Below are 20819 nucleotides of genomic sequence, written 5' to 3'. Positions count from 1 at the left end.
TCTCCTAGTTTAAACGATATTTGTTACGAGCAGATCAAGGATCAGTATTGGTATGGAATTTTTGGCGACTTTAAACTGATTATAGATAAGAACACTGGATACTTCAATGCTACTAAACTGTGTCAGGTCAATGGTAGAAGGTTAGATCACTGGTTAGAAAATAAAGGATCAAAAGAACTAATAAAAAAATTAGAAGAAAAGTATCAGTCTAAAAAAATATATTACATGATTTTAGGAGGAAGACAAAGGATAATCAGGGGTACATATGTTCATCCAGACTTGTTCCAAGAAATAAAAAGATGGTCTCAATTGAAAAAAGATAATGATAAGTCAGGCTTTGTTTATATAGCAACTACCAAACAGCACCAAGACAAGAGTATATATAAAGTGGGTTATACAAAAAACCTTGAACAACGCCTAGGTCAGTTTAATGAGTTTAGACTTGACTTCGAGCTATTTTATTATGAAGAAACGTATAAGACAAATGATGCTAAAAAGTTAGAGTCACTTGTGCATAAACAATTAGATGAATTTAAATATAAAGGTGAATTTTTCAAGTGTGAACTCAACACGATCAAAGAAGTTATAGAAGAAATTCAAGATGATGAAGTAATCGAAAAATTAAAAGGATTGGAGTTAAAAGATGAATAGGCGTAAAAACAAAATATCAGCGGGTATATAGAGATTTTAAGGGTGAGCAAAACGCTCACCCCTTTCAAACATACAACCTCATACAATTTTCATCAACGAGTCCGGTCTCTACTCATTCTTATTACAACTTTTATGGTATAATAGCCATAAAAGATAATTAGTTATGCATTAAGAAACACAAACAAACTCCCGAACGGAAGATTTTCCGGTTGCAAAATACACCATCATAACACAAAACAAAACATCAGAAGACAAGCTCATTTCAGAAAAGATAAGCGGTCTAGATATCTAAAGAATTATTGGAATACTACAATGAAAAATTAGCTTCCTATAATTGTAGGAAGCTGCAAAACCCATTTTACTATGTAGAACCATGTGGAAGGTTGGATATGACAAATTTAATTTCTGGCACGTATGTATACAAAAGAATTTTTCTATCTATTGCTTTTTGGTTATCACGCGACTTTTGTCTTTTATGGATTAATAACCATAAAAGGCTAGCTTGAATGAGATAAGCGGATTACGAAACGTTACTCTCATTGCATATATTTCCAGCGCTTGTATTCCAGCTGTGGAAATTATCAAAAAATTAGCAACACAACAAACTTCGAAGTGGCCGGGATTAATCATCGGAATTCCGAGGGTTTCAAACAGGCATCATATGAAGTCAAATTAGCACAACACAACAAACTTCGAAGTTCCCAGGAAGCTGGCCACTTCAGAAACTCATCTTACACAGTAAAATTAGCAGGTAACGAAAATGAAGTTAAAAATAAAGATTTTCTATATAATAAATATGAGTACTATGGATAGTTCTCTTAGTCTTAATGACATTTGCTATGAACAGATCAAGGACAACTATTGGTATGGTATCTTCGGTGATTTCAAGTTGATTATAGATAAGAGTACAGGATACTTCAATGCTACTAAACTGTGTCAAGATGGTGGTAAACAATTTAAACACTGGTTAGAAAATAAAAGCTCAAAAGAGTTATTAGATTACTACAACAAAATTCGAAGTGGCCAGGATTCCGACCACTTCAGAAACTCATCTTACACAGTAAAACTAGCTGGTAACGAAATAAACAATCTAATCTCAGGAACATATATGTATAAAAAGATATTTCTCGCTATTGCCTTATGGATATCACAAGAATTCTACGACAAGTGCTATGATATCATCGAAGACTATTTCGTTTCTAATTTTAAACAAATTCAAGAAGACCAAGAAGAGTTGCAAAGAAGAGTAGAAGAGATAGAACAACAAATGAACGATTTAAGAATAGAAAACACAAGACTTAGAAATATAGCAGCTGAACATACAGAAGATCCAGGGAAAGTACACAAACTAGTTATTGTTAAAAAGAACCTCACGGCTGGTCAGCTTCAAGACATAGTAGACAAGTACGACACAGGCAAACATGATCAGGTTAGGCGTTACGAGTCATACAAATATTGGGTTGGAAGGGTTCAGCAGCGTAACGTCAAGGCAAGACTCCAGTGTCTCAAAGAAAAGTACCCAAGAATGTCAGTGCTATCAGAAACCAAAGATCCAAACTCGGTCAACCTCCTAAACAAAGTCAAAGAAAAATACAGCTGTGTTGTTTCGTATGGTTGTCACGTGGATATTGAAGGAGAATACGACGATGAGTTTGTTGTTGATTTGTTTTTGAGTATAAGAGATTTGTAGAGGTAAAGGTAATGAGTTTTGGTTACAACTGGGGGTCTACCAGCGCTGGACCCCTTTCAAACATACAACTTTTATGGTATAATAGCCATAAAAGATAATTAGTTATGCATTAAACCCTCTGCTGCAACATCGAACGCTAAATTCAGCATACTACCTAAATCAGGATTATTATGATATTTTCTTATTATGGCTCTCCAATCTACGTAATGTCTAAATATATATATAAAATCTACAGATAGGTCTTGATAAGTTGAAATGTTAGTCCAATGAACTCTGCTTTCAAACTCTGCAATAAATTCTTCTGTTAAATTTTGAGACATTGAAATCATTTCCCAATCTACTTTGTCAGCGTAATCTCTTATAAAGTTTTCTGATAATTGACGAGTTCCAGATATGTACCACCAATTAACTCTATCTGCATGTTCTCGTATAAAGGCTTCAGAGAGTTCGTTTTTGTAAGATATAGCATCAAAATCAACTTTATCTATAAACTCATTAATAAATTCTTCAGACAGCTTTTGGTGATACGATACTTCTTTCCAATCAACTCTATCTGCAAATTCTCTTATAAAGTCTTCTGATAAGTCTTGGCTTCCTGAAATAATCTCCCAATCAACTTTATCAGCTAATTCTCTTATAAACTCTTCCGATAAATTTTTCCATAAACATATTTCACTCAAATTAACTTTCTGCAGATATTTGCGTATGAAGTCTTCTGTAATGTGATCATAGTTATATTCCTCCTCATAATCATCATAGCCTATAGATAGCCATTGTTCATCAGTCAGTGAATCTAATATTTCATCAGACAAGTTCATAACGTTCGCATAGAGAATGTTTTGTATGAGAAATGAGTTCTTTTCTTTAGTGGCTTTCTTGAACAAATGATCTAACATACCTATGGACACGCTAAAATTTATTTTGTCTTTATCATTGTAACCACCAATATCTAAATATTTACATACACAATCAAATATAGGTTTGTAAGATAATATTTCCTTAGCACTAGTCATGTTTGTTTTTATTCTTAGATTTTTAAATTTATTTCATTTTTGTTGGTTTTCTATATAACAAATATGGAGAAAGATTTTGATTTATTACATGATAGACTTGAACTAATTCATCATGATCTTAAACTCTTAGCAACACTACTAGAGAAGCAAATACTGTTAAAGGAAAAAGAGTTATTAGTAATGCAACAAAAAACATCTGATTTGAGTAGTGATGATGAATATAAATATGGTAGTGATGATTATGATGATGATGATGAGTAAGCTTACAAAAATGATTCAGTTTTAAATGTGTATATGTGACTTTGATGGGTTAATCCCATAAAAGCCGTGTTCTAATACAACGCTTAATATGTAGACAATGGCAGGAGTGTACAATGTTAAGCGTTGTACTGGACAAATGAAAATGAACTGAAATAACCCGGCGAAGAGTACTAACGAAGATTTTCTATATAACAAATAAGATGAGTAATTATAATAAGTTTACTGTAGTAGAGTTAAGACGCCAATGTAAAGAGAGGGGAATCAAGATATTCCCGATTAAGAAAAGCAGAACTGATAGACCTTCTTAAACAACATGACGATGAACAAAGCAGAAGGCAGATTAGAAATATATACCCATTTCAACAAGAAGTATTTGAAGAACCAAGAATCAAAGTTGAATCAGTACCAATCGATGTAAAACTTAAAAGCACAGCATTCAAATCAAGATTAGAAACATGGAGATTTACAACAGATTACAAAGAACATGATCCTCTAGAGCAATATATCACCTCAACATCGAAAGCTTTAATAAATAGATTGAACATCAGCTTACAAAAACATGGATCGTTAAAGGCTAATCTCCTAATAAGCTGCCAATATAAGAAAGGTAAAGAGATTCAAGACATTTACTTCAACATTAATAACAAAGAGGTATTCCAATCAACCAATCTAAAAGAATTCTTAAGTGATGCTAAACAAATATTACGAGCAAGAATGGATTAGTTCCAAGCTAGAGGTTCTGGATGGGCTCTTACAAATATAAACTACTTAGAGTTAGCTCTTAATAAATATGCACCATATAGAGGATCATCATACATAGAACTACCAAATGAAATTAAAAAGAAAAAAGCTGTTATCAATGTAAAGAACAAAGATGAAAAATGTTTCTTGTATTCAATTGCCTCTGCATTGCATCCTGTTGAGAAACATCCACAACGACCACCAAAGTACAAGCAAGTTGTTAAAGACTTAGAAACAATATTAAAAGATATTAATTTTCCTGTAAAACTAAGTGACATCCCAAAAATTGAAAGACGGCTCAATATATCATTTAACGTTTATACATATAGTGATGATAGAAAATATACAATATACGTTTTATATCATACTAAAAACAAGAAAGACATCCATGTGAATTTATTATATGTAAAAGAACAAAATGAAGACCAAGTTAAAACACACTATTGTTGGATTAAAGATCTAAGTAGATTAGTAAGCAGCCAAATAAGTAAATGGAGAGCTCGAAAATACTTATGTGATAGATGCTTGTTATATTTTTACTCACAATGTGCATTAGATAAACACGAAAAAGATTGTTCCACTCACGAAGCTGTTAAGATAGAAATGCCACCGAAAGATACATACGTTGAATTTAAAAACTATCAATTTACGATGAAATTGCCATTTACGATTTACGCTGATTTTGAATGTTTGCAACATAAAGTTATGGGTTGTAAAGAATGTTATCCGGATAACGAGCCATATACCAAAAAATATCAACAGCACAAACCATCTGGATTCTGTTACTATATTGTAAAAAGTGATGGGAGTAAAACTAATCCTGTTGTGTATAGAGGTAAAGATGCAGCAAAAAAGTTCATAAGAATGTTAAAGAAAGAAGCTAAACAAATATCAAACATATATAGTGAAAATAATGAATTACCATTAACACGTAAACAGATAAAAGAGTTCAACCAATCCGAATCCTGTTCTTACTGTAAAGTAAAATATACACCAGAAAACCATAAAGTTAAACATCACGATCATATAACAGGAGAGTTTCTAGCTGCATTATGTAACAACTGTAATTTGAAAGTTAGAATACCTAAGTTCGTACCAGTGATTATACACAACTTATCCGGATATGACTCTCACTTGTTTATAAAAGAGCTAGGATGTAATAAAGAACAAATAGAATTAATACCTAATAACGAGCAACGCTACATATCATTCAGTAAAAAAGTTGGAACTATCAAATTAAAATTCGTAGATTCATTTAGATTTATGGCATGTAGTTTAGACAAATTATCATCAAACCTAACGAGAGAACAAATGGTGCACACACAACACTTCTATCCTGATGAAGAACAATTTAACCTTGTAACAAGAAAAGGTGTTTACCCGTACGATTATGTTAACAATTGGGATAGGTTTAGAGAAAGAAAATTACCACCAAAGGAAGCATTGTACAACAAGCTTAACAACACATATATAAGCGATGAGGATTATAAGCATGCAAAGAAAGTGTGGAAAACATTTAAAATTAAGAATCTCGGACAATACCATGACTTATATCTAAAAACCGATGTGTTGTTATTAGCAGATGTGTTTGAGAACTTTAGAGAAACATGTCTTAAAGCTTATGGTCTCGATCCAGCTTGGTATATGACAGCACCAGGTTTAGCTTGGGATGCAATGTTAAAGTTGACAACTATAAAACTAGAATTATTAACTGATTACGATATGGTATTGATGATAGAGAAAGGTATAAGAGGTGGGATTAGTCAATGCTCAAAAAGATATGTGAAAGCAAACAATAAGTATATGGAAGATTATGATAAGAATAAAGAAGATTCTTACTTAATGTATCTAGATGCCAATAACTTGTATGGGTGGGCAATGAGTCAATATCTACCGTATAAGGGATTTAGATGGTTAAGTGAAGATGAGATAAGAGAAATAGATTTCACAAATATACCTGATGATTCTGATACTGGTTACATATTAGAAGTTGATCTTGAATATCCTAAAGAATTGCATGACTATCACAAAGACTATCCATTAGCTCCTCAAAATATATGCCCGCCTGGTTCAAAACAATCAAAACTCTTAACAACCCTATATGACAAAGAAAAATATGTAATTCACTATCGAAACCTAAAACAATGTCTTTCACTTGGATTAAAACTTAACAAGATACATCGAGTAATAGAGTTCGAACAATCAGATTGGTTAAAGAAATATATTGATTTAAACACACAGATGAGAACTAGAGCAACAAATGACTTTGAAAAAGACTTTTATAAGCTCATGAACAATTCAGTTTTTGGAAAGACTATGGAAAATATTAGAAAGAGATGTAAACCTATAAAAATAGAATGTGATCCAACAAGAGTAGAAAAACTAATTGCTAAACCAAATTTTAAAGATAGAATTATTTATACTGAGAATCTATGTGCGATCATAATGAATAAAACAAAATTAACTTTCAATAAACCAATATATGTTGGGATGAGTATCTTAGATCTATCGAAATATTTAATGTACGACTTCCATTACAATGTGATGAAACCAAAATACCAAGACAAAATAGAAGTATGTTATACAGATACTGATAGCTATATATATCATATTCAAACAGAAGATGTGTACGAGGACATGAAAAACTACATTGATTACTTCGACACCAGTGACTACCCTAAAGATAACAAATATAAGATACCACAGGTCAATAAGAAAATACTTGGTAAAATGAAGGATGAGATTAAAGGCACAATCATAGAAGAGTTTGTGGGTTTAAGAAGTAAGATGTACAGTATAAAAGCCCCCCAAATAGATTTAACAGATAAAGACTTTAAAGGTAAGTTCGATAAAGAAAAGTGTTGTAAGAAGGCTAAAGGTGTTAAGAAGAGCGTTGTGTATAAAGAACTTTCATTTAACGAATATAAGGACTGTTTGACTAGCCAAAAAGAATATTATAAGAAGATGAACTTGATTAGAAGTTATAAGCACGATTTGTACAGTATAGAAGTAAATAAGCTAGCTTTAAGTTGTGTAGATGATAAGAGATGTGTTTTAAAGAATGGGATAGATACTCTACCATGGGGACACTATAAGATAGAAGAGAAATAGTTTTAGATGTAAGATTTTAGGTTGTAAGTTTTAGATGTAAGCGTTTTATGAGTAATTTCATAAAACAAATGTTTATTTAGCTTTACTCCCAATTTGAATAAGGCATCATCCTTACCCTCCATTTCAAAAATGCACTTATATAATCATTCCACTTCTTATTATTGATATGATTAATAAAGATATAATGGTTCTTAAAACTAAAATAGTAGTCTAAATTCTTATAGGGTAATGCATTATTCCACAGCTCGTGTATTTTATTAAGATGATATTTTGCTCTTTCATCAAGTTGAGCTTTCCCATTCTTGTAGTCGATGTAAAATTCTAAAAACATTAGTTTGATATCATTCAATTTGTTTTGTAAGTCTCTAAATTCTTTTTCAGATAATTGTTCAGGATTTACAACATGATAAGCAAACGCGCCCATTTTTTCTATTTCATCATTTTGTTTGCTCATTTTATTCCGGCATGCTTTACACTCATCTCGTCTTGTATTACCATTTCTAGAGAACTCTTGGTATTGTTTTAATTCACCGCAAATTACACACTTCTTCATGATTTATTAAATATAAAATATTCAAAATACTTAGTTCATTTTTGTTTGATTTTTAAATGTCATAAAAGCATATGCGTAGTGCAATTACCCAATCTCGCTTTATGCTATCCTTCTGTGTTAAAGTGTAATGGTCAGTGGCGGCTTCATAGTTTTTGTTAGTTAGGGGGCTTTATGCTATCCTTCTGTGTTAAAGTACAATGATCAGTGGTGGCTTCATAGTTTTTGTTAGTTAGGAGGTGGGGGGAAAAGTGGGCCAGAAGTTAGCTACCCAATCTACTCCAGACAGTTTTTACTTCTTTCGAGGTCTCGTACAAGATGCCTATCTCGTTATCGCTGTTATTTCAGTACCCAATGTAAACATATATACATATGAATTTTTAAAATACTAAGAGAAGTATTCTATTCTGTTTATTTTATTTTAATTTCATTTCAAATGCACTGGTTGCGTTTAAAACGCAAAATAAAATAAAAATAAAACACGTATGGAACACCAAAAAATTAGTTTAATTAATTATGAATATCTTTGTGAAAATTATGCCGAATATATATGAAATTTTTAATCGAAAATTTACATTTGTTGTCTACCACTTAGCAACCGCCTTACTTGGCAAATATCATTTCAGGAGAAATATGTACAAAATGTTGCTTAGAATGCAGTCCCGAAATTATTTTTCGGGTGTTTAGGAACACCTCTGAAAGATGTCCTAGCAGAACAACTCTATGCCAGTTATACGGCCAAGCCTGTTAGTAGCAACCTTAGTCATTATGTCAGGTAGATTAAATATAAATAGATCATATTGTGAATAATATAAAAATACCTTTTAATTTCTCTCTTAAACACGAAAATGGAAAATTTTTGCAGAAGTAAATAGTTTGAAATTGTAGTCTACTAATAAAATTTATATATTTATATATAATGATGCATTTATTTTATTTTATTTCATTTTATTTTTAATTTTGTAGATCAGTTTAAGAGGAGGAAGAAATCGTCTTTTGATGAAGATCTTACAGATACTAGTAACAAGCGTGCGAAAAAGTTGAGATATGAGTAAGTATATAATATCTACTTGACCACTATATATATAATATATATATAAGGATATATATACACAAAGCTTTTTTGTTGTTGTTTGTGAGGTACGTGGGTGTACGCGTACCCTTAAACTTTGGGAGAGATCAAACTACAAGTAACGCTAATCCCTAGCTGTTTGTGTCACTAATCACTACAATCTGAGCTGCTAGTTTTGTCAATTCACAGCGTATGCATTGAACTGATGCTTAGGTTTATTAACCACAAATGCTGTTAACGTCTATATGTTTATACCACTAGTGGCTATACAGTCTAATTGCATCTTTTGTCCATTCACAGCATAATCATTGATCTCATGTTTAACCGTGTTAACCACAAGTAATGTTAATCTATATGTTTATGCCACTGGTGACTATACAATTGAATTGCATCTAAAGCTTAACTTTATCGCCGGAACAGTAACTAAAAGTACCGTTAACATCTATATGTTTTTATGTTTAGTGACGAAATATCAAACTACGCCAACCCCATAAGTATATGTTATTACAAGCTGCGAATTTAAAAGAATAAACACCAAACAAGAATAATATGATTCAACTGTAGTTGTTTCTTTACTAGTAGATTGCTGTATAATAATCTTTTTTCTGAAAAATTGTGGTGTGCACTCAAATTCATATTTTAAATAATTATTCCAATAATCAAAAAGTAGAAACGTTAGAATTGTGGAACATATTCCGTTAATGTACTTACGTACAAAGCTGTGGCGAATATTATAGGCTAGCGGAAATACATACAACATTATAAAATAATTTTAATATAGCATATATAAACTAATTTATATTAATAAATTTATACTTATCATCTCCCTTTAATAGTGCAAGTTCCTTTACATTTTTCACAAACGTGAATACGTACTAAAAAATACAACCGTTATCAGCTTTGAATGAGGTCCGCCTTCTTTTTAACGAGATTCGACATATGTCAACAATGTAGAAACCGCTGGCTGGTGTCTGCAGCAAGAATCGTATCACTTATATGTGTTCACTTTGTAACAGTGTATTAACGGGCGGAGTGACTGACAGGTCTAGTTGCCTTTCAGCTTATCGGTTTTTATGTATGAATTAAGGTATTTTTCTTCCTTTCCTTTGGAGTTGGGTGCAAATGACAGTGTGTGATTGATGTGGATTAGCGGGAAAATAAAATACTACGAAGAAAACTGCTTTTTCATTTTTATTTTTGCAAGCATTTTTCTTAAAGAGTAGAGTAGTTATAAGTTTGTTTATAAGCCTAAAAGGTAGGACAGTAACTGGATTTAAGGTTAAATAACCAAGGGCCTAGTTCCACATCACTCTTAGTAAAGTTTACGGACGGCAACGCAACACAAACTATTTTTTTAAAAGATCTGTTAATTGGTTGGGTGATTCGAGTTTAGTGTCTCTCACCAGCCAGAATTCATGAAAAACTCTGATTTGTTTCAGCACGGAGAAAAATCTTGCATAATACATCAACAAGAAAGGCGGCTAATACATCAACAAGAAAGGCGGCTAATGAGTTAAGTCACGTCGGTAAAAATTAACATTATCATAACAAGCTAGGACAAGTTAACTGCACAGAGGTATGATGGAGCTTGAGTTGCGGCGATAAACATAAATGATCTGCGCAGGGCTTAGTGGTAGAGCACTGAAGTCTGCCACGTAGAATCACAAACATTGTACGTGAGCTTTCTCGGGGTTCTTCCGTTTCGTCTCTCTTAGCCTCTGTCCATAGTCGTGTTATGTTGAACTAAATAATAATAATAATAGTTTGAAAACTAAAGTTCAAGAACAAACATTTCCAGCCACTGTTTCTTCATTGTTATGTATATTTTGTGCATTATTATTATTACTCAACTATTACTACTACTAATAATAATAGTTGTAATAATAATAATAATAATAATCAAGGTTAGTGCTAGCTCAAGCCGTTAAATCAATATACTTCACTGGTACAGTGACGAACATTAATAAATGGAGGCTGAAGACATTATTTCTTATGGTTCCAGCCTCCATATATTAATGTTCGTGACTGTACAAAGTACGTAATTTACATTTTCTTTTTTTAATTTTTAATTTCTGAGTAATGTAGTACAAATTAATTTTAACGTCATAGACTTCGATAACTTATTGCATAAGAATAAAAGAAATTCGGAAAAACTAAGGGAATACTGTTTTTAATTAAAACTAGCGCAATATTCTAACGCTATTTTTGACTAATTGTGATCTTACAGTTTTGTATCTGAAGAGTGTAAAATTGGTAGTTATGTATTTTTTAATTTGAAAATTTTGAATGAGTGTTCAGCTATGGGAAAAATATTAATACAATAATCTATTAAATAAATAACGTGTAACCAATATTGGAAAACAAATATATCCACTGAACAAGAAAACGTAACTTACATTTTTAGGCGTTTTACATAACAAAATAAGTTCTGGACACGAAATTATGGGAATGCATATCGAATAAGCCATGTGATGTGTAGTATATAATCGTCGCACATACCTTTAAGAAGTAATAGGTTATTTCACTTCTTCTACTAGTGAAATAACGAAGTTATTTCTTCGTTAAACCAGCTACAATAATTTTACACTGAAGCACATACGTAGATATTGCTATCTTGGTGTTCTTACTATAGAGACTGATATATTGTTAGAAAAGGAAGATTGTTGTATTTCTCTTAACAATAGTAGATATAAAGTTATAAGTATAAATATATTATTTTATTTTGTTTTAAATGAAAAAGCAACTGTTAAAATGTGTTATAAAATAATATTAAAATTGCAGTTCTCGTGCACATTTTCTACATGATCAACTCCTGGAAGTTCTTTGTTCAGTCACTGAACATTTCTTCAAAGAAGATATTTTGGTCAGTTCTTTATTACATGCAATTAATGAATCTAAAACTTCCAGCTGCCATATTGCAGATAAAAATCTTCGGCTAGGATACATAACCAAGTAAATTTGAGGAAAATGAGTAATGCTAATAAAAAAAAATAAAAAAAAAGAAATTGAAATGATCAAGTTTTGCAGTGAATATAGACTGAAATAGTGAAGTCGTCATTTCCTTTTCGTTACCATGGTGATCGCCATGTTTTTTTTTTTTTTTTCCTAAACAAATGCATGGAGCGATAAGAATACTGTGAAGTATACTGTTAAAGAGACAATTGTAAAATATCTTGAAGACAAAAGTAAAGTTGGCGAGTAAACGTGCAGATTGACAATATAGAGCCACTACTTAGAAAGTTACGAGTGAAATCTAGTAAGTCACGAAGTACGAGGATCATTCAATAAGTAAAGAGACAAAGTCTATATTTTTAACACTAATCATTTTTTTTTTTTTTTTTGTTTTGTTTTGTTTCAGGGGTGTTAGCTGGCAACCTTGGGATATGCTCTGATCTGCTGTTTCGTAATTTTATGTCAACATAACTTCAAAAATATCAATTCATCATGGCAAGTCCTTTAGAAGATTGCACCTTAGAAGAACAGCGCTCAGTCATTAGGTTTTTAGTCGCAGAAGGTGTAAAACCAAGTGAATTTTTTTCTCGAATGTTGAGACAGTACGGTAACAGTTGTATGAACCGTGCGAATGTGTAGAAGTGGGTTGATCGGTTTAAAAGTGACCGAACAAGTGTAGGTGATGAACCCCGATGTGGACGTCCAGTGGAAGTTTCTGGTTCTTCGTTGGAATCGAGGATTGACGGACTTATTCGTGATAACAGAAGAATTACTGTTGAAATGATAGCTGAGGAAGTTCAAGTAACTGTTGGAATTGTTCACAATGTCATTAGGAACATTTTAAAGTACAGAAAAACGTGTGCCAGATGGGTTCCCAGACAGCTTACTGACGCTCATAAAGAATCAAGGCTTTCCATTTGTCAAGCCTTAACGCAACGAATTTGATTGAAGGAGACGCTTTTTTTGAAAGATTAGTGACTTGCGACGAGGCCTGGACCCATCACTACGACCCTGAGACCAAAAGGCAGAGTATGGAGTGGAAACATACTAGCTCTCCAGTTCGCAAAAAATTCAAGGTTCAACCTTCCGCTGGTAAAGTGCTGCTGACCATCTTTTGGGACTCACAGGGTCCAATCTATTGCGATTTCCTTGAAGATCAGCGAACTATCAATAGCCTATACTATTCAGAGATGCTAGAACACAAAGTTAAACCAGCTATCAGGAGCAAACGCCGTGGACTCTTGTCAAAAGGAGTCATTCTTCAGCACGATAACGCCCGCCCTCATACAGCCCAGCTGACCCGAGATAAGCTTCAAGAATTGGGTTGGGAGGTCTAACCTCATCCTGCCTACAGCCCAGACCTCGCCCCATCTGATTTTACCTGTTTGGACCACTCAAAGACGCCCTACGTAGAAAAAGATTTGCTAACAATGAGGAAGTTAAGGCAGCGGTGCAAAGGTGGCTTCGGGGTAAATCGAAAGATTTCTTCGCCAAGCGAATTAGGAAGCTGCAAGAAAGATGGGACAAATGCATAACTGTAAAGGGTGATTATATTGAAAAATAGCCTTAGTTTTGAAAGATTCAAATAAATCTTTATTGAGCTATAGCAATTTGTCTCTTTACTTATTGAATGCCCCTCGTAACATCTAAGAAACCTTTTTCTACAGGGGCCACACCTCTACGTAAACTAATAAGATAGAAACTGCCTATGGAATGCCATTACCAAGTAATGCATAATGAACAAAAGCAACTATACGCAATGTAAAATCTATAAGGTACAGACTGACAAGCTGTTGCCACAATGAAAATAGAATAAATATACGATTTATTTACGAGGAAAAATCATTTTCTACTTTGAGAATAATGTTAATTATGTTGGCGCATTTAGATTTCTTACGCCCACCCTTTAAAATATGCGTGCATAGTTACAGTGGCTACAAAACAAACAAACAAACAACCAAAACAAAAAAACAAACTACACTGCTTGCAACTATATGCGTGTTGAGAATTTTCAACTCGAATCATTTTCTGATTGATTAACATGCATCGGATCTTTCCTTATATTTCCTATTTACTTTAAAAATATACACTGACAGTACAACAAGAAAACATCCAATTATGAGTGGTTCAGCATAAATTTTAAACACTAATTCTGTAGTCCTACACATTTGCGATGCCAGGTATGATATTGATGGTACTATATATATATATATATATATATATTATATATATATATATATATATATATATATATATATATATATATATATATATATATATATATATATATATATATATTTTTTTTTTTTTTTTTTTTTTTTTTTTTTTTTTGAGAATTATTTAAATTTAATATCCGATCGTAAACAAGCTAAGTATATTTTCACACTTACTGTAACCTCCACACGTATAAATACACAATATCTGCGATATCAGAGGAAATATTTCACCTTTCAACGCTTGACACATTTTATCATATGACCTAACTGCATGCTTTTTCTATCTTTTCGTAGTTACATACATTGGATTTTTTTAAACACATATAGGTGTTTCTTTTACTCTAATGTATGCAATCCGAAAGTTAACATGTCACTGTTTTCGCTTTGTACTTAGGTTCTTAGGCCATGTTGTTTAGAAAATAAAAATTGCGATCACAATGACAACAAGACGGATGTGATGTCACACTATTTCAAATGAAATCTTTAAGTTTTACGTCCCACAGTTATGCCGGTTAGGCTAAAGGAGATGGTGATGATGAGAAATGAATGAAATGGTGGAATGAAGAAAGTGGGAGGAAACGGGAGAACCCCGAGAAAACCCACGAGCACGATGTTTGTCCACGACAAAGTCCACGCGGCGCGAGCTAGGATCAAAGCAGGGACCCCAAGCACCGGAGGTGCACTCTCTACCACTGAACCACTGCGCCCCCCACACTATTTCAGCCTATTGTAAATACTAAAATGCATTGTACAGAAAGTAATGAAAATGTCACTGCTGAAATTTAACTTGATACAAAGAATATTTTCTTTGAAACATGTAATATGACCAATAATCCAGATTGATTTTTGAAGGGGCTGCGCTGGCTCAGTGGTAGAGCGCTCACCGCTTATGTGAGGGGTTCATAGTTCGATCCCAGCTTGTGCCATTGAACTTTGTAGTGGACACCGGGTGCGTAGGTTTTCTAAAGATCCTCCCTTAGCCCTGATGCATAATCGTGTGACATTAAAGTAAAAATATTATTTCATTTCATTCTACTTTTTGAAGTTTTGATATCTGCCTTTAACTCTTTGCCTGTAAGCAGTCGCTGTCAGCCAGTAAAGCAAAGATCTTAGTGAATGTGAATGTTGATTGGCTTGGAATGAAATTTAACGTTCCTTGCAGCATCGAAACTGTATGTGACGTGGACCTACAGTGTAACGCGGAATAGTAACCACATGAGCTAGTACCGGTAACCAAACTCAGGTCTCTCGCTAATGCTAACCATATAGTCACGAGAAATTCCCATAGACAGAGACTATAGTAAATTCATTGTAGTGATACGCTAGGAATTCACTTGGAAGGTTGTTGCACTGAACTTGGATTTAGGCTCAATGACAGGTTACCTTTCGAATTTACATTTGTAATTATTAGGGAATGGATTTCAAGGTGCTGGAAGGTTGAAGAATATATATGCGAAGAAACTAGAAAATATTTGCAAAAATTTAGAAATAGCCGTGGGATAATTGTCTTGATACACGTGCCATGTCAGTTCACTTAGAAGTCGGATTTGCTTCTATGATGGCACAGCTGACTACAAGTCAGCATCTAAACAAGTCAGCATTTTGTAATTTTATAAAGATAAGTATTCAACGACAATTGATCTATTATACTATTCTTTTATAATAGGAGGAACGTATTTAACTCGAAGCATTTTGTGTGCATATTTCTTTCTTTCATAACTCAGTAATAGCAATCATAATTTTGTTATTAAATTCGAGAAAATATAACTTAGAAAATTAAACTATTCTTTTAAAACTGCAAACTTCGGGTTGATAGATTACTAGGTATCACTTTATTAACAATTAGTTACTCCAGAAGTTTTCTATTTGCATTGCTCGTAGAAAATTTCGAACAGTCAGCACACGACTGCTTAAGATTCTGGATCGAATTCAGAATGCGTGCACAAAGACCGTTGGCATTTTTCCTTTCCCAGCGATTTTATGGATTTGGATGCTGGTGGCCTTGTAAGTGACGATTCCCATCAGTGCTTGTAAAACGCATGCTAGCTTTCACAGAATCATTTACTGTTAAAACTTAAATTAGAAACTGATGACGGGAGTCAAACTTACATTGAGCTTGTTATTTTGATTAAATTAATGGATTATTATTGACCTACATTATATTTACTTGTTTAATTTCAGGTGTTTCTTATAAGTGTAGATATGTTAATAGTGTTCATATTAACATTTTATCTTCTTTCCAGAGCAAATGTAAAACAGAAAAATGATAACACGAAGAAATTCGGCAAGAAGAATATAGGAGGCAAGACATTCTCACACAAGAAAGGAAATAAAAAGAGATAGTAAAAATTAAGTTTTCCAGATATTGTGAATGAGTGTGATACGTATGTGAATACATTAGGAATGTATTGAAAGAAAAATGTATATTTTATTATGAATAAAGAACTGTCAAATCGGATAAATATATTCATAAAAAATGTATTATAATAAAGCAATTTAGTAGACAGAAAGATGTTCGTTTGTTTGTTGAATGTATATATAGATAATATCTATAGATTATAGTTTTAATTTCCCTAAGTAGGAATGTTTTAAAAGCATTCAGATTTAGGGAAGAAATCGAAAGAATGAAAAAAAATAATATACTAATTATTTACAGCAAAAAGCGATACTTTAAATCCTATATTCAGTAGCATAGTTAAACGTTAACATATTATTACATTTTTTAAAACTTAATAGCAATTATATAGGAATGCAACACGCAGGATACCCGGGGAAGAAGTGGCATTACTTTAGGAAATGATAATGTAGGTGATTCTATAATATATATATATATATATATATATATATATATATATATATATATAAATGAGATATGAACAGAATTAAAAATGAAGTAGAAAAACGTAAACAAAAGTAGCAGTAACATGTAAAACATGGAAGTGTAAGGATACCTGCGTAAGTAAATACTAAACAGAGACGCTGATACTAATCGTTATTACATTAATTTGTGATGTAGTAGTAATTAGTACATAATAATTAAGTAATTAAGCAAGTAATTAATGGTGAAAAATTCAATGTTTACACGCGTTGGTCAGTACTGACATGAATGATTATAATGAGGCGAAAAGGTCATAGCAGGTCACAGATTTTCAAAAAAAATTCCGCCACCATCGATGTACTTCTGAGCGCATCGGAGTATACTAAGCTTCCGATTTGTTCGCCGACAGGTTGGCTGGTTTAAACCAGCTGGTTTTTAAAAAAAAAAAAAAAAAAAAAAAAACTGGTTTAAACCAAAAACTGAGAAATGTTAGTAAAAGTGTAAGTGTTCGTAAAATCATGATGAACACACATTTGTGGGTTATTAGTTTCACTCCCGTATATTATTCGTATTATATCCAGACCTAAATTCCCCATTCATTACTCAAAGAGATTATACTACAAAAGCATTTTTTTTTAAAATACGTTTATGAATGTTTCTTTTGTGATTTTTTTAAATAGTTCGTTGTTATTGTTATGCAATTACAATCAAATTAAAATTCTAAATATTGTTTCGTTTTTGAATAATGTTCACCATTGATAAAATACATCGAATTGCCGTACTTTTTTTGTTTGTGTGTGTGTGTGTGGGGGGGGGGGGTCATACAAACCTTACGAGAGGCATTTATTGAAATCAGAAGTATCTTTGGTACCTATTTATGTATAAATGGGTCAGCCAAAGTCAACTCAAATAATTCGTATTTTTATTCACTTTTCTTACTGATATGCAAATTAAGTCGTATTTCTTTAACTTGGACTAATAAAAGTAGTAGTGAACTAACTTGGACTAAATTAGTTCTTCTGTACTCTGCAGTATTTTGAAATTGACCATGTGTAATTTTTGTATAATGGTTATACTTGTGCAATTGTTTATCTTTTTGTCCTTCTGAAATGACTCTTGACAATTATATTAAAAAGTATGTAAAGATTAGTATAACGTATTTTTATCACGAGTCCGTGAGTGGGTCGGCAGACGTATCGCATTTGTAACCAATTAGTCCCGGCTTCGAGTTCAAATGGAGGACAATTTCTCTCGGATGTAAGCCGAGAAGCAGTTTAGATTCCGCTTTAAGCTTATGTGAACCCTTCCAGCATAACCCGATTGTTGCATGATAACATCAATGGGTTTTTTGTTTTTTCAATAAAAACCCTGGTTTTTGCCAACTGTGTTCGCCGATTAGCTCAGCAGCATTCATAATGCGAACTTGCAGTTCATGCCTTGTATTACTTTCCCGATAAACCTTTTTTATCACTCCTAAACACAAATCAAAAGGGATGAGGTCAGGGAAACGAGATGGCCAAGTAACCAAGCTACCACGACCAATCCATCGATTAGAGTAGATGGCATTCAGATGTTCAGTGATCAACCTATTGACGTGAATCGGTGATTGGTCATGCTGCAAGGTGAGGTTCCGCCTTGTGTTAAAAAAAAAAAAATGTCTAACTGGTCCGTCGAATTATTTTGTAACAGATGAAACTTCCGCTGTGCATTCATGCGTTCAAGAAGGATAAAGGGACCAATGAGAATGTCCTATGCCACACCTCATGTTTATGAAAATCTGTCGCGGTGTCCTGTGTCAATGGTTGTGTAAGGTTTTTGCGAGCATACGTATGTATATTGCGACTATTCACACCGACACGAATGAAGGTTGACTTATCAGTGAATATAATATATATATAACACTCGTACTACATGGTGTAGTAACCAATGGAAAAATTGAAAGCAGGACACGTAGTCTGAAAAACGTAAGTACTGTACCAGTTGATAGTAAAATGGTTTAAATTGTTCACCACACATAGATATTTGGAATACCCAGACATGTTGACGTTTGGGTGGTACCTTCGGCAATACCATGTGTCTTTCCTGTTACTACCTATCACATGACCCACATAGCTAAAAAACTTTTCATATTGGTCCCCGACATGGGTTTCCTCGAGGTTCTCCAATTGTCTGGCATATTCTCATTCCCTCAACTCTTCATATTTCGTTCATTATTCGCCTCCTTCAGCCTAAGAGACAACACTGTGGAAAGTTAAATATGTTTAAAACAAACCTGAGAGGATAAGTTATCAACTCTTCTCGAGATATCTACTTTATTAACAGGACTTTTCCCTCTTTTTGTTGCATAACCATAATTGTTGCTTTTATGTGTCATCACCTCCCATACGTTGTGAACACTCTTGTTCGTTTCGTGGGAGGAGGGAAAAAGGTACGTGGTAACTCAAGTGTGCACCAATATGGCAAGGGGTCCCATTTCAGATTCACGATCAAACGAGTTTGTTACGAAGAACATTGTATCAATTGAATTTTTCGTTGTTTTTTTTTTTTCAGGGATACTTGCATTTTCTCGAAAATTCTCATTGCGCCAATTCTTTCAAAATCATTACGTATTATTAATGTATGTCTCCTTTAACACACACGTCATGATTGTGGGTCATGAACTGCAGATGTAATGATTTTATTTAATTTCATTTTATCCACTACATTCAGTCCTTGTTGTAGTTATGCAACTACGCACAACACTCCAGATTTCCTTCTTACCTTGATGCTGCTCAAAATATCGATGGTCTGTCAATGGCTTTTTGTTACTTGCTGGGATGTCGTTTCATCTGTCATGAATTGGACTCATCTGTCCTAACGACATATCCGGAACGCCTCACTTCCTGTGGGGACTATCTTGCGCAGCCACTGAACAATTCAGATTCATACATTTTTGGATAGAGGAGATTACAAGTCTAAGACAATAACATGCCACCTCAGCTCAATTGCTACTAGTTTTAGAGATATTCGTCCCAAAGTTCATTTTTCCACGGGTTTTGACAGCCCTAGCTCTGAAATTATGCTCTTTTGACCACAGGTCCATGCAGAGATAAATTCAGGGGGTAGCCCAGCGGAAATCTCTCCCCGAAGATAATTCATTCTGCCCGGAGAAACTCTCAAGATTTCAATCACAAAATGTAGAAATTACTTCACCCAATTACCTGCATTTTTTTTTTCGTGCACGTGCAGACGAAATCCGATCTCTCAATATACATATAAATGACTCAGACCCTCTTCTGTATAAATATTAAGCGTGTAACATGTAAGATAGAATACCAAATAGTCAATAGCACCTGTGTTTCTTAACTCTATGAGCGAGTTTGGCAGAACATGAAATTGTCAACTGTTGATGAAAAGTTTGTATTTTAGTAGGTACTATACTCTCGCCCTATATTATATATTAGTAGATAACACTAGCACAGATTGAGATAGGAAAGAAAAGATAGGGAAGATCCTTCGATCATTCCATATGATTTCTGATGTCAGCAGAGATGAGTTCTTGAAAATTAACGGTTCTTGTATTATTTGAAATAGAGCGACCTAAATACTGTTTTTCACATCAGAGGTAATGGACGTAAGTGTGTTTTAATATTGTTAAAGTAAATACACTTTTCTTGAATTAAATTGGAGTCAGTGAGAGAGCGTCATTTAGAGGGGTCAGGGAGGAACAGTTGCCCTCCCTGGGTTTGAGATTTATATAGATTT

The 20819-nt window shown here is 33.3% G+C and overlaps 1 protein-coding gene across 1 annotated transcript in view; it reads left to right on the top strand.

Moving 5' to 3' along the window:
- The window catches only part of Rs1 (Dead-box helicase Rs1), a 75459-nt gene extending 58692 nt beyond the window's left edge, over positions 1–16767 (top strand). Inside the window, exons 13-14 of the mRNA XM_081745373.1 lie at positions 8984–9068; positions 16501–16767. Of these exons, the coding sequence (XP_081601499.1) occupies positions 8984–9068; positions 16501–16600 (185 nt within the window). The 3' untranslated portion in view covers positions 16601–16767. The remainder of the gene's footprint in view (positions 1–8983; positions 9069–16500) is intronic.
- The last annotated feature ends 4052 nt before the right edge of the window (positions 16768–20819 follow it).

Source organism: Thermobia domestica, chromosome 2 (genome assembly GCF_964235325.1).
Source record: "Thermobia domestica chromosome 2, izTheDome1.hap1.1, whole genome shotgun sequence".
NCBI lineage: Eukaryota > Metazoa > Arthropoda > Insecta > Zygentoma > Lepismatidae > Thermobia > Thermobia domestica.
Note: the sequence above shows the minus strand (reverse complement) of the source record. Positions and strands in the feature narration are given on the sequence as shown.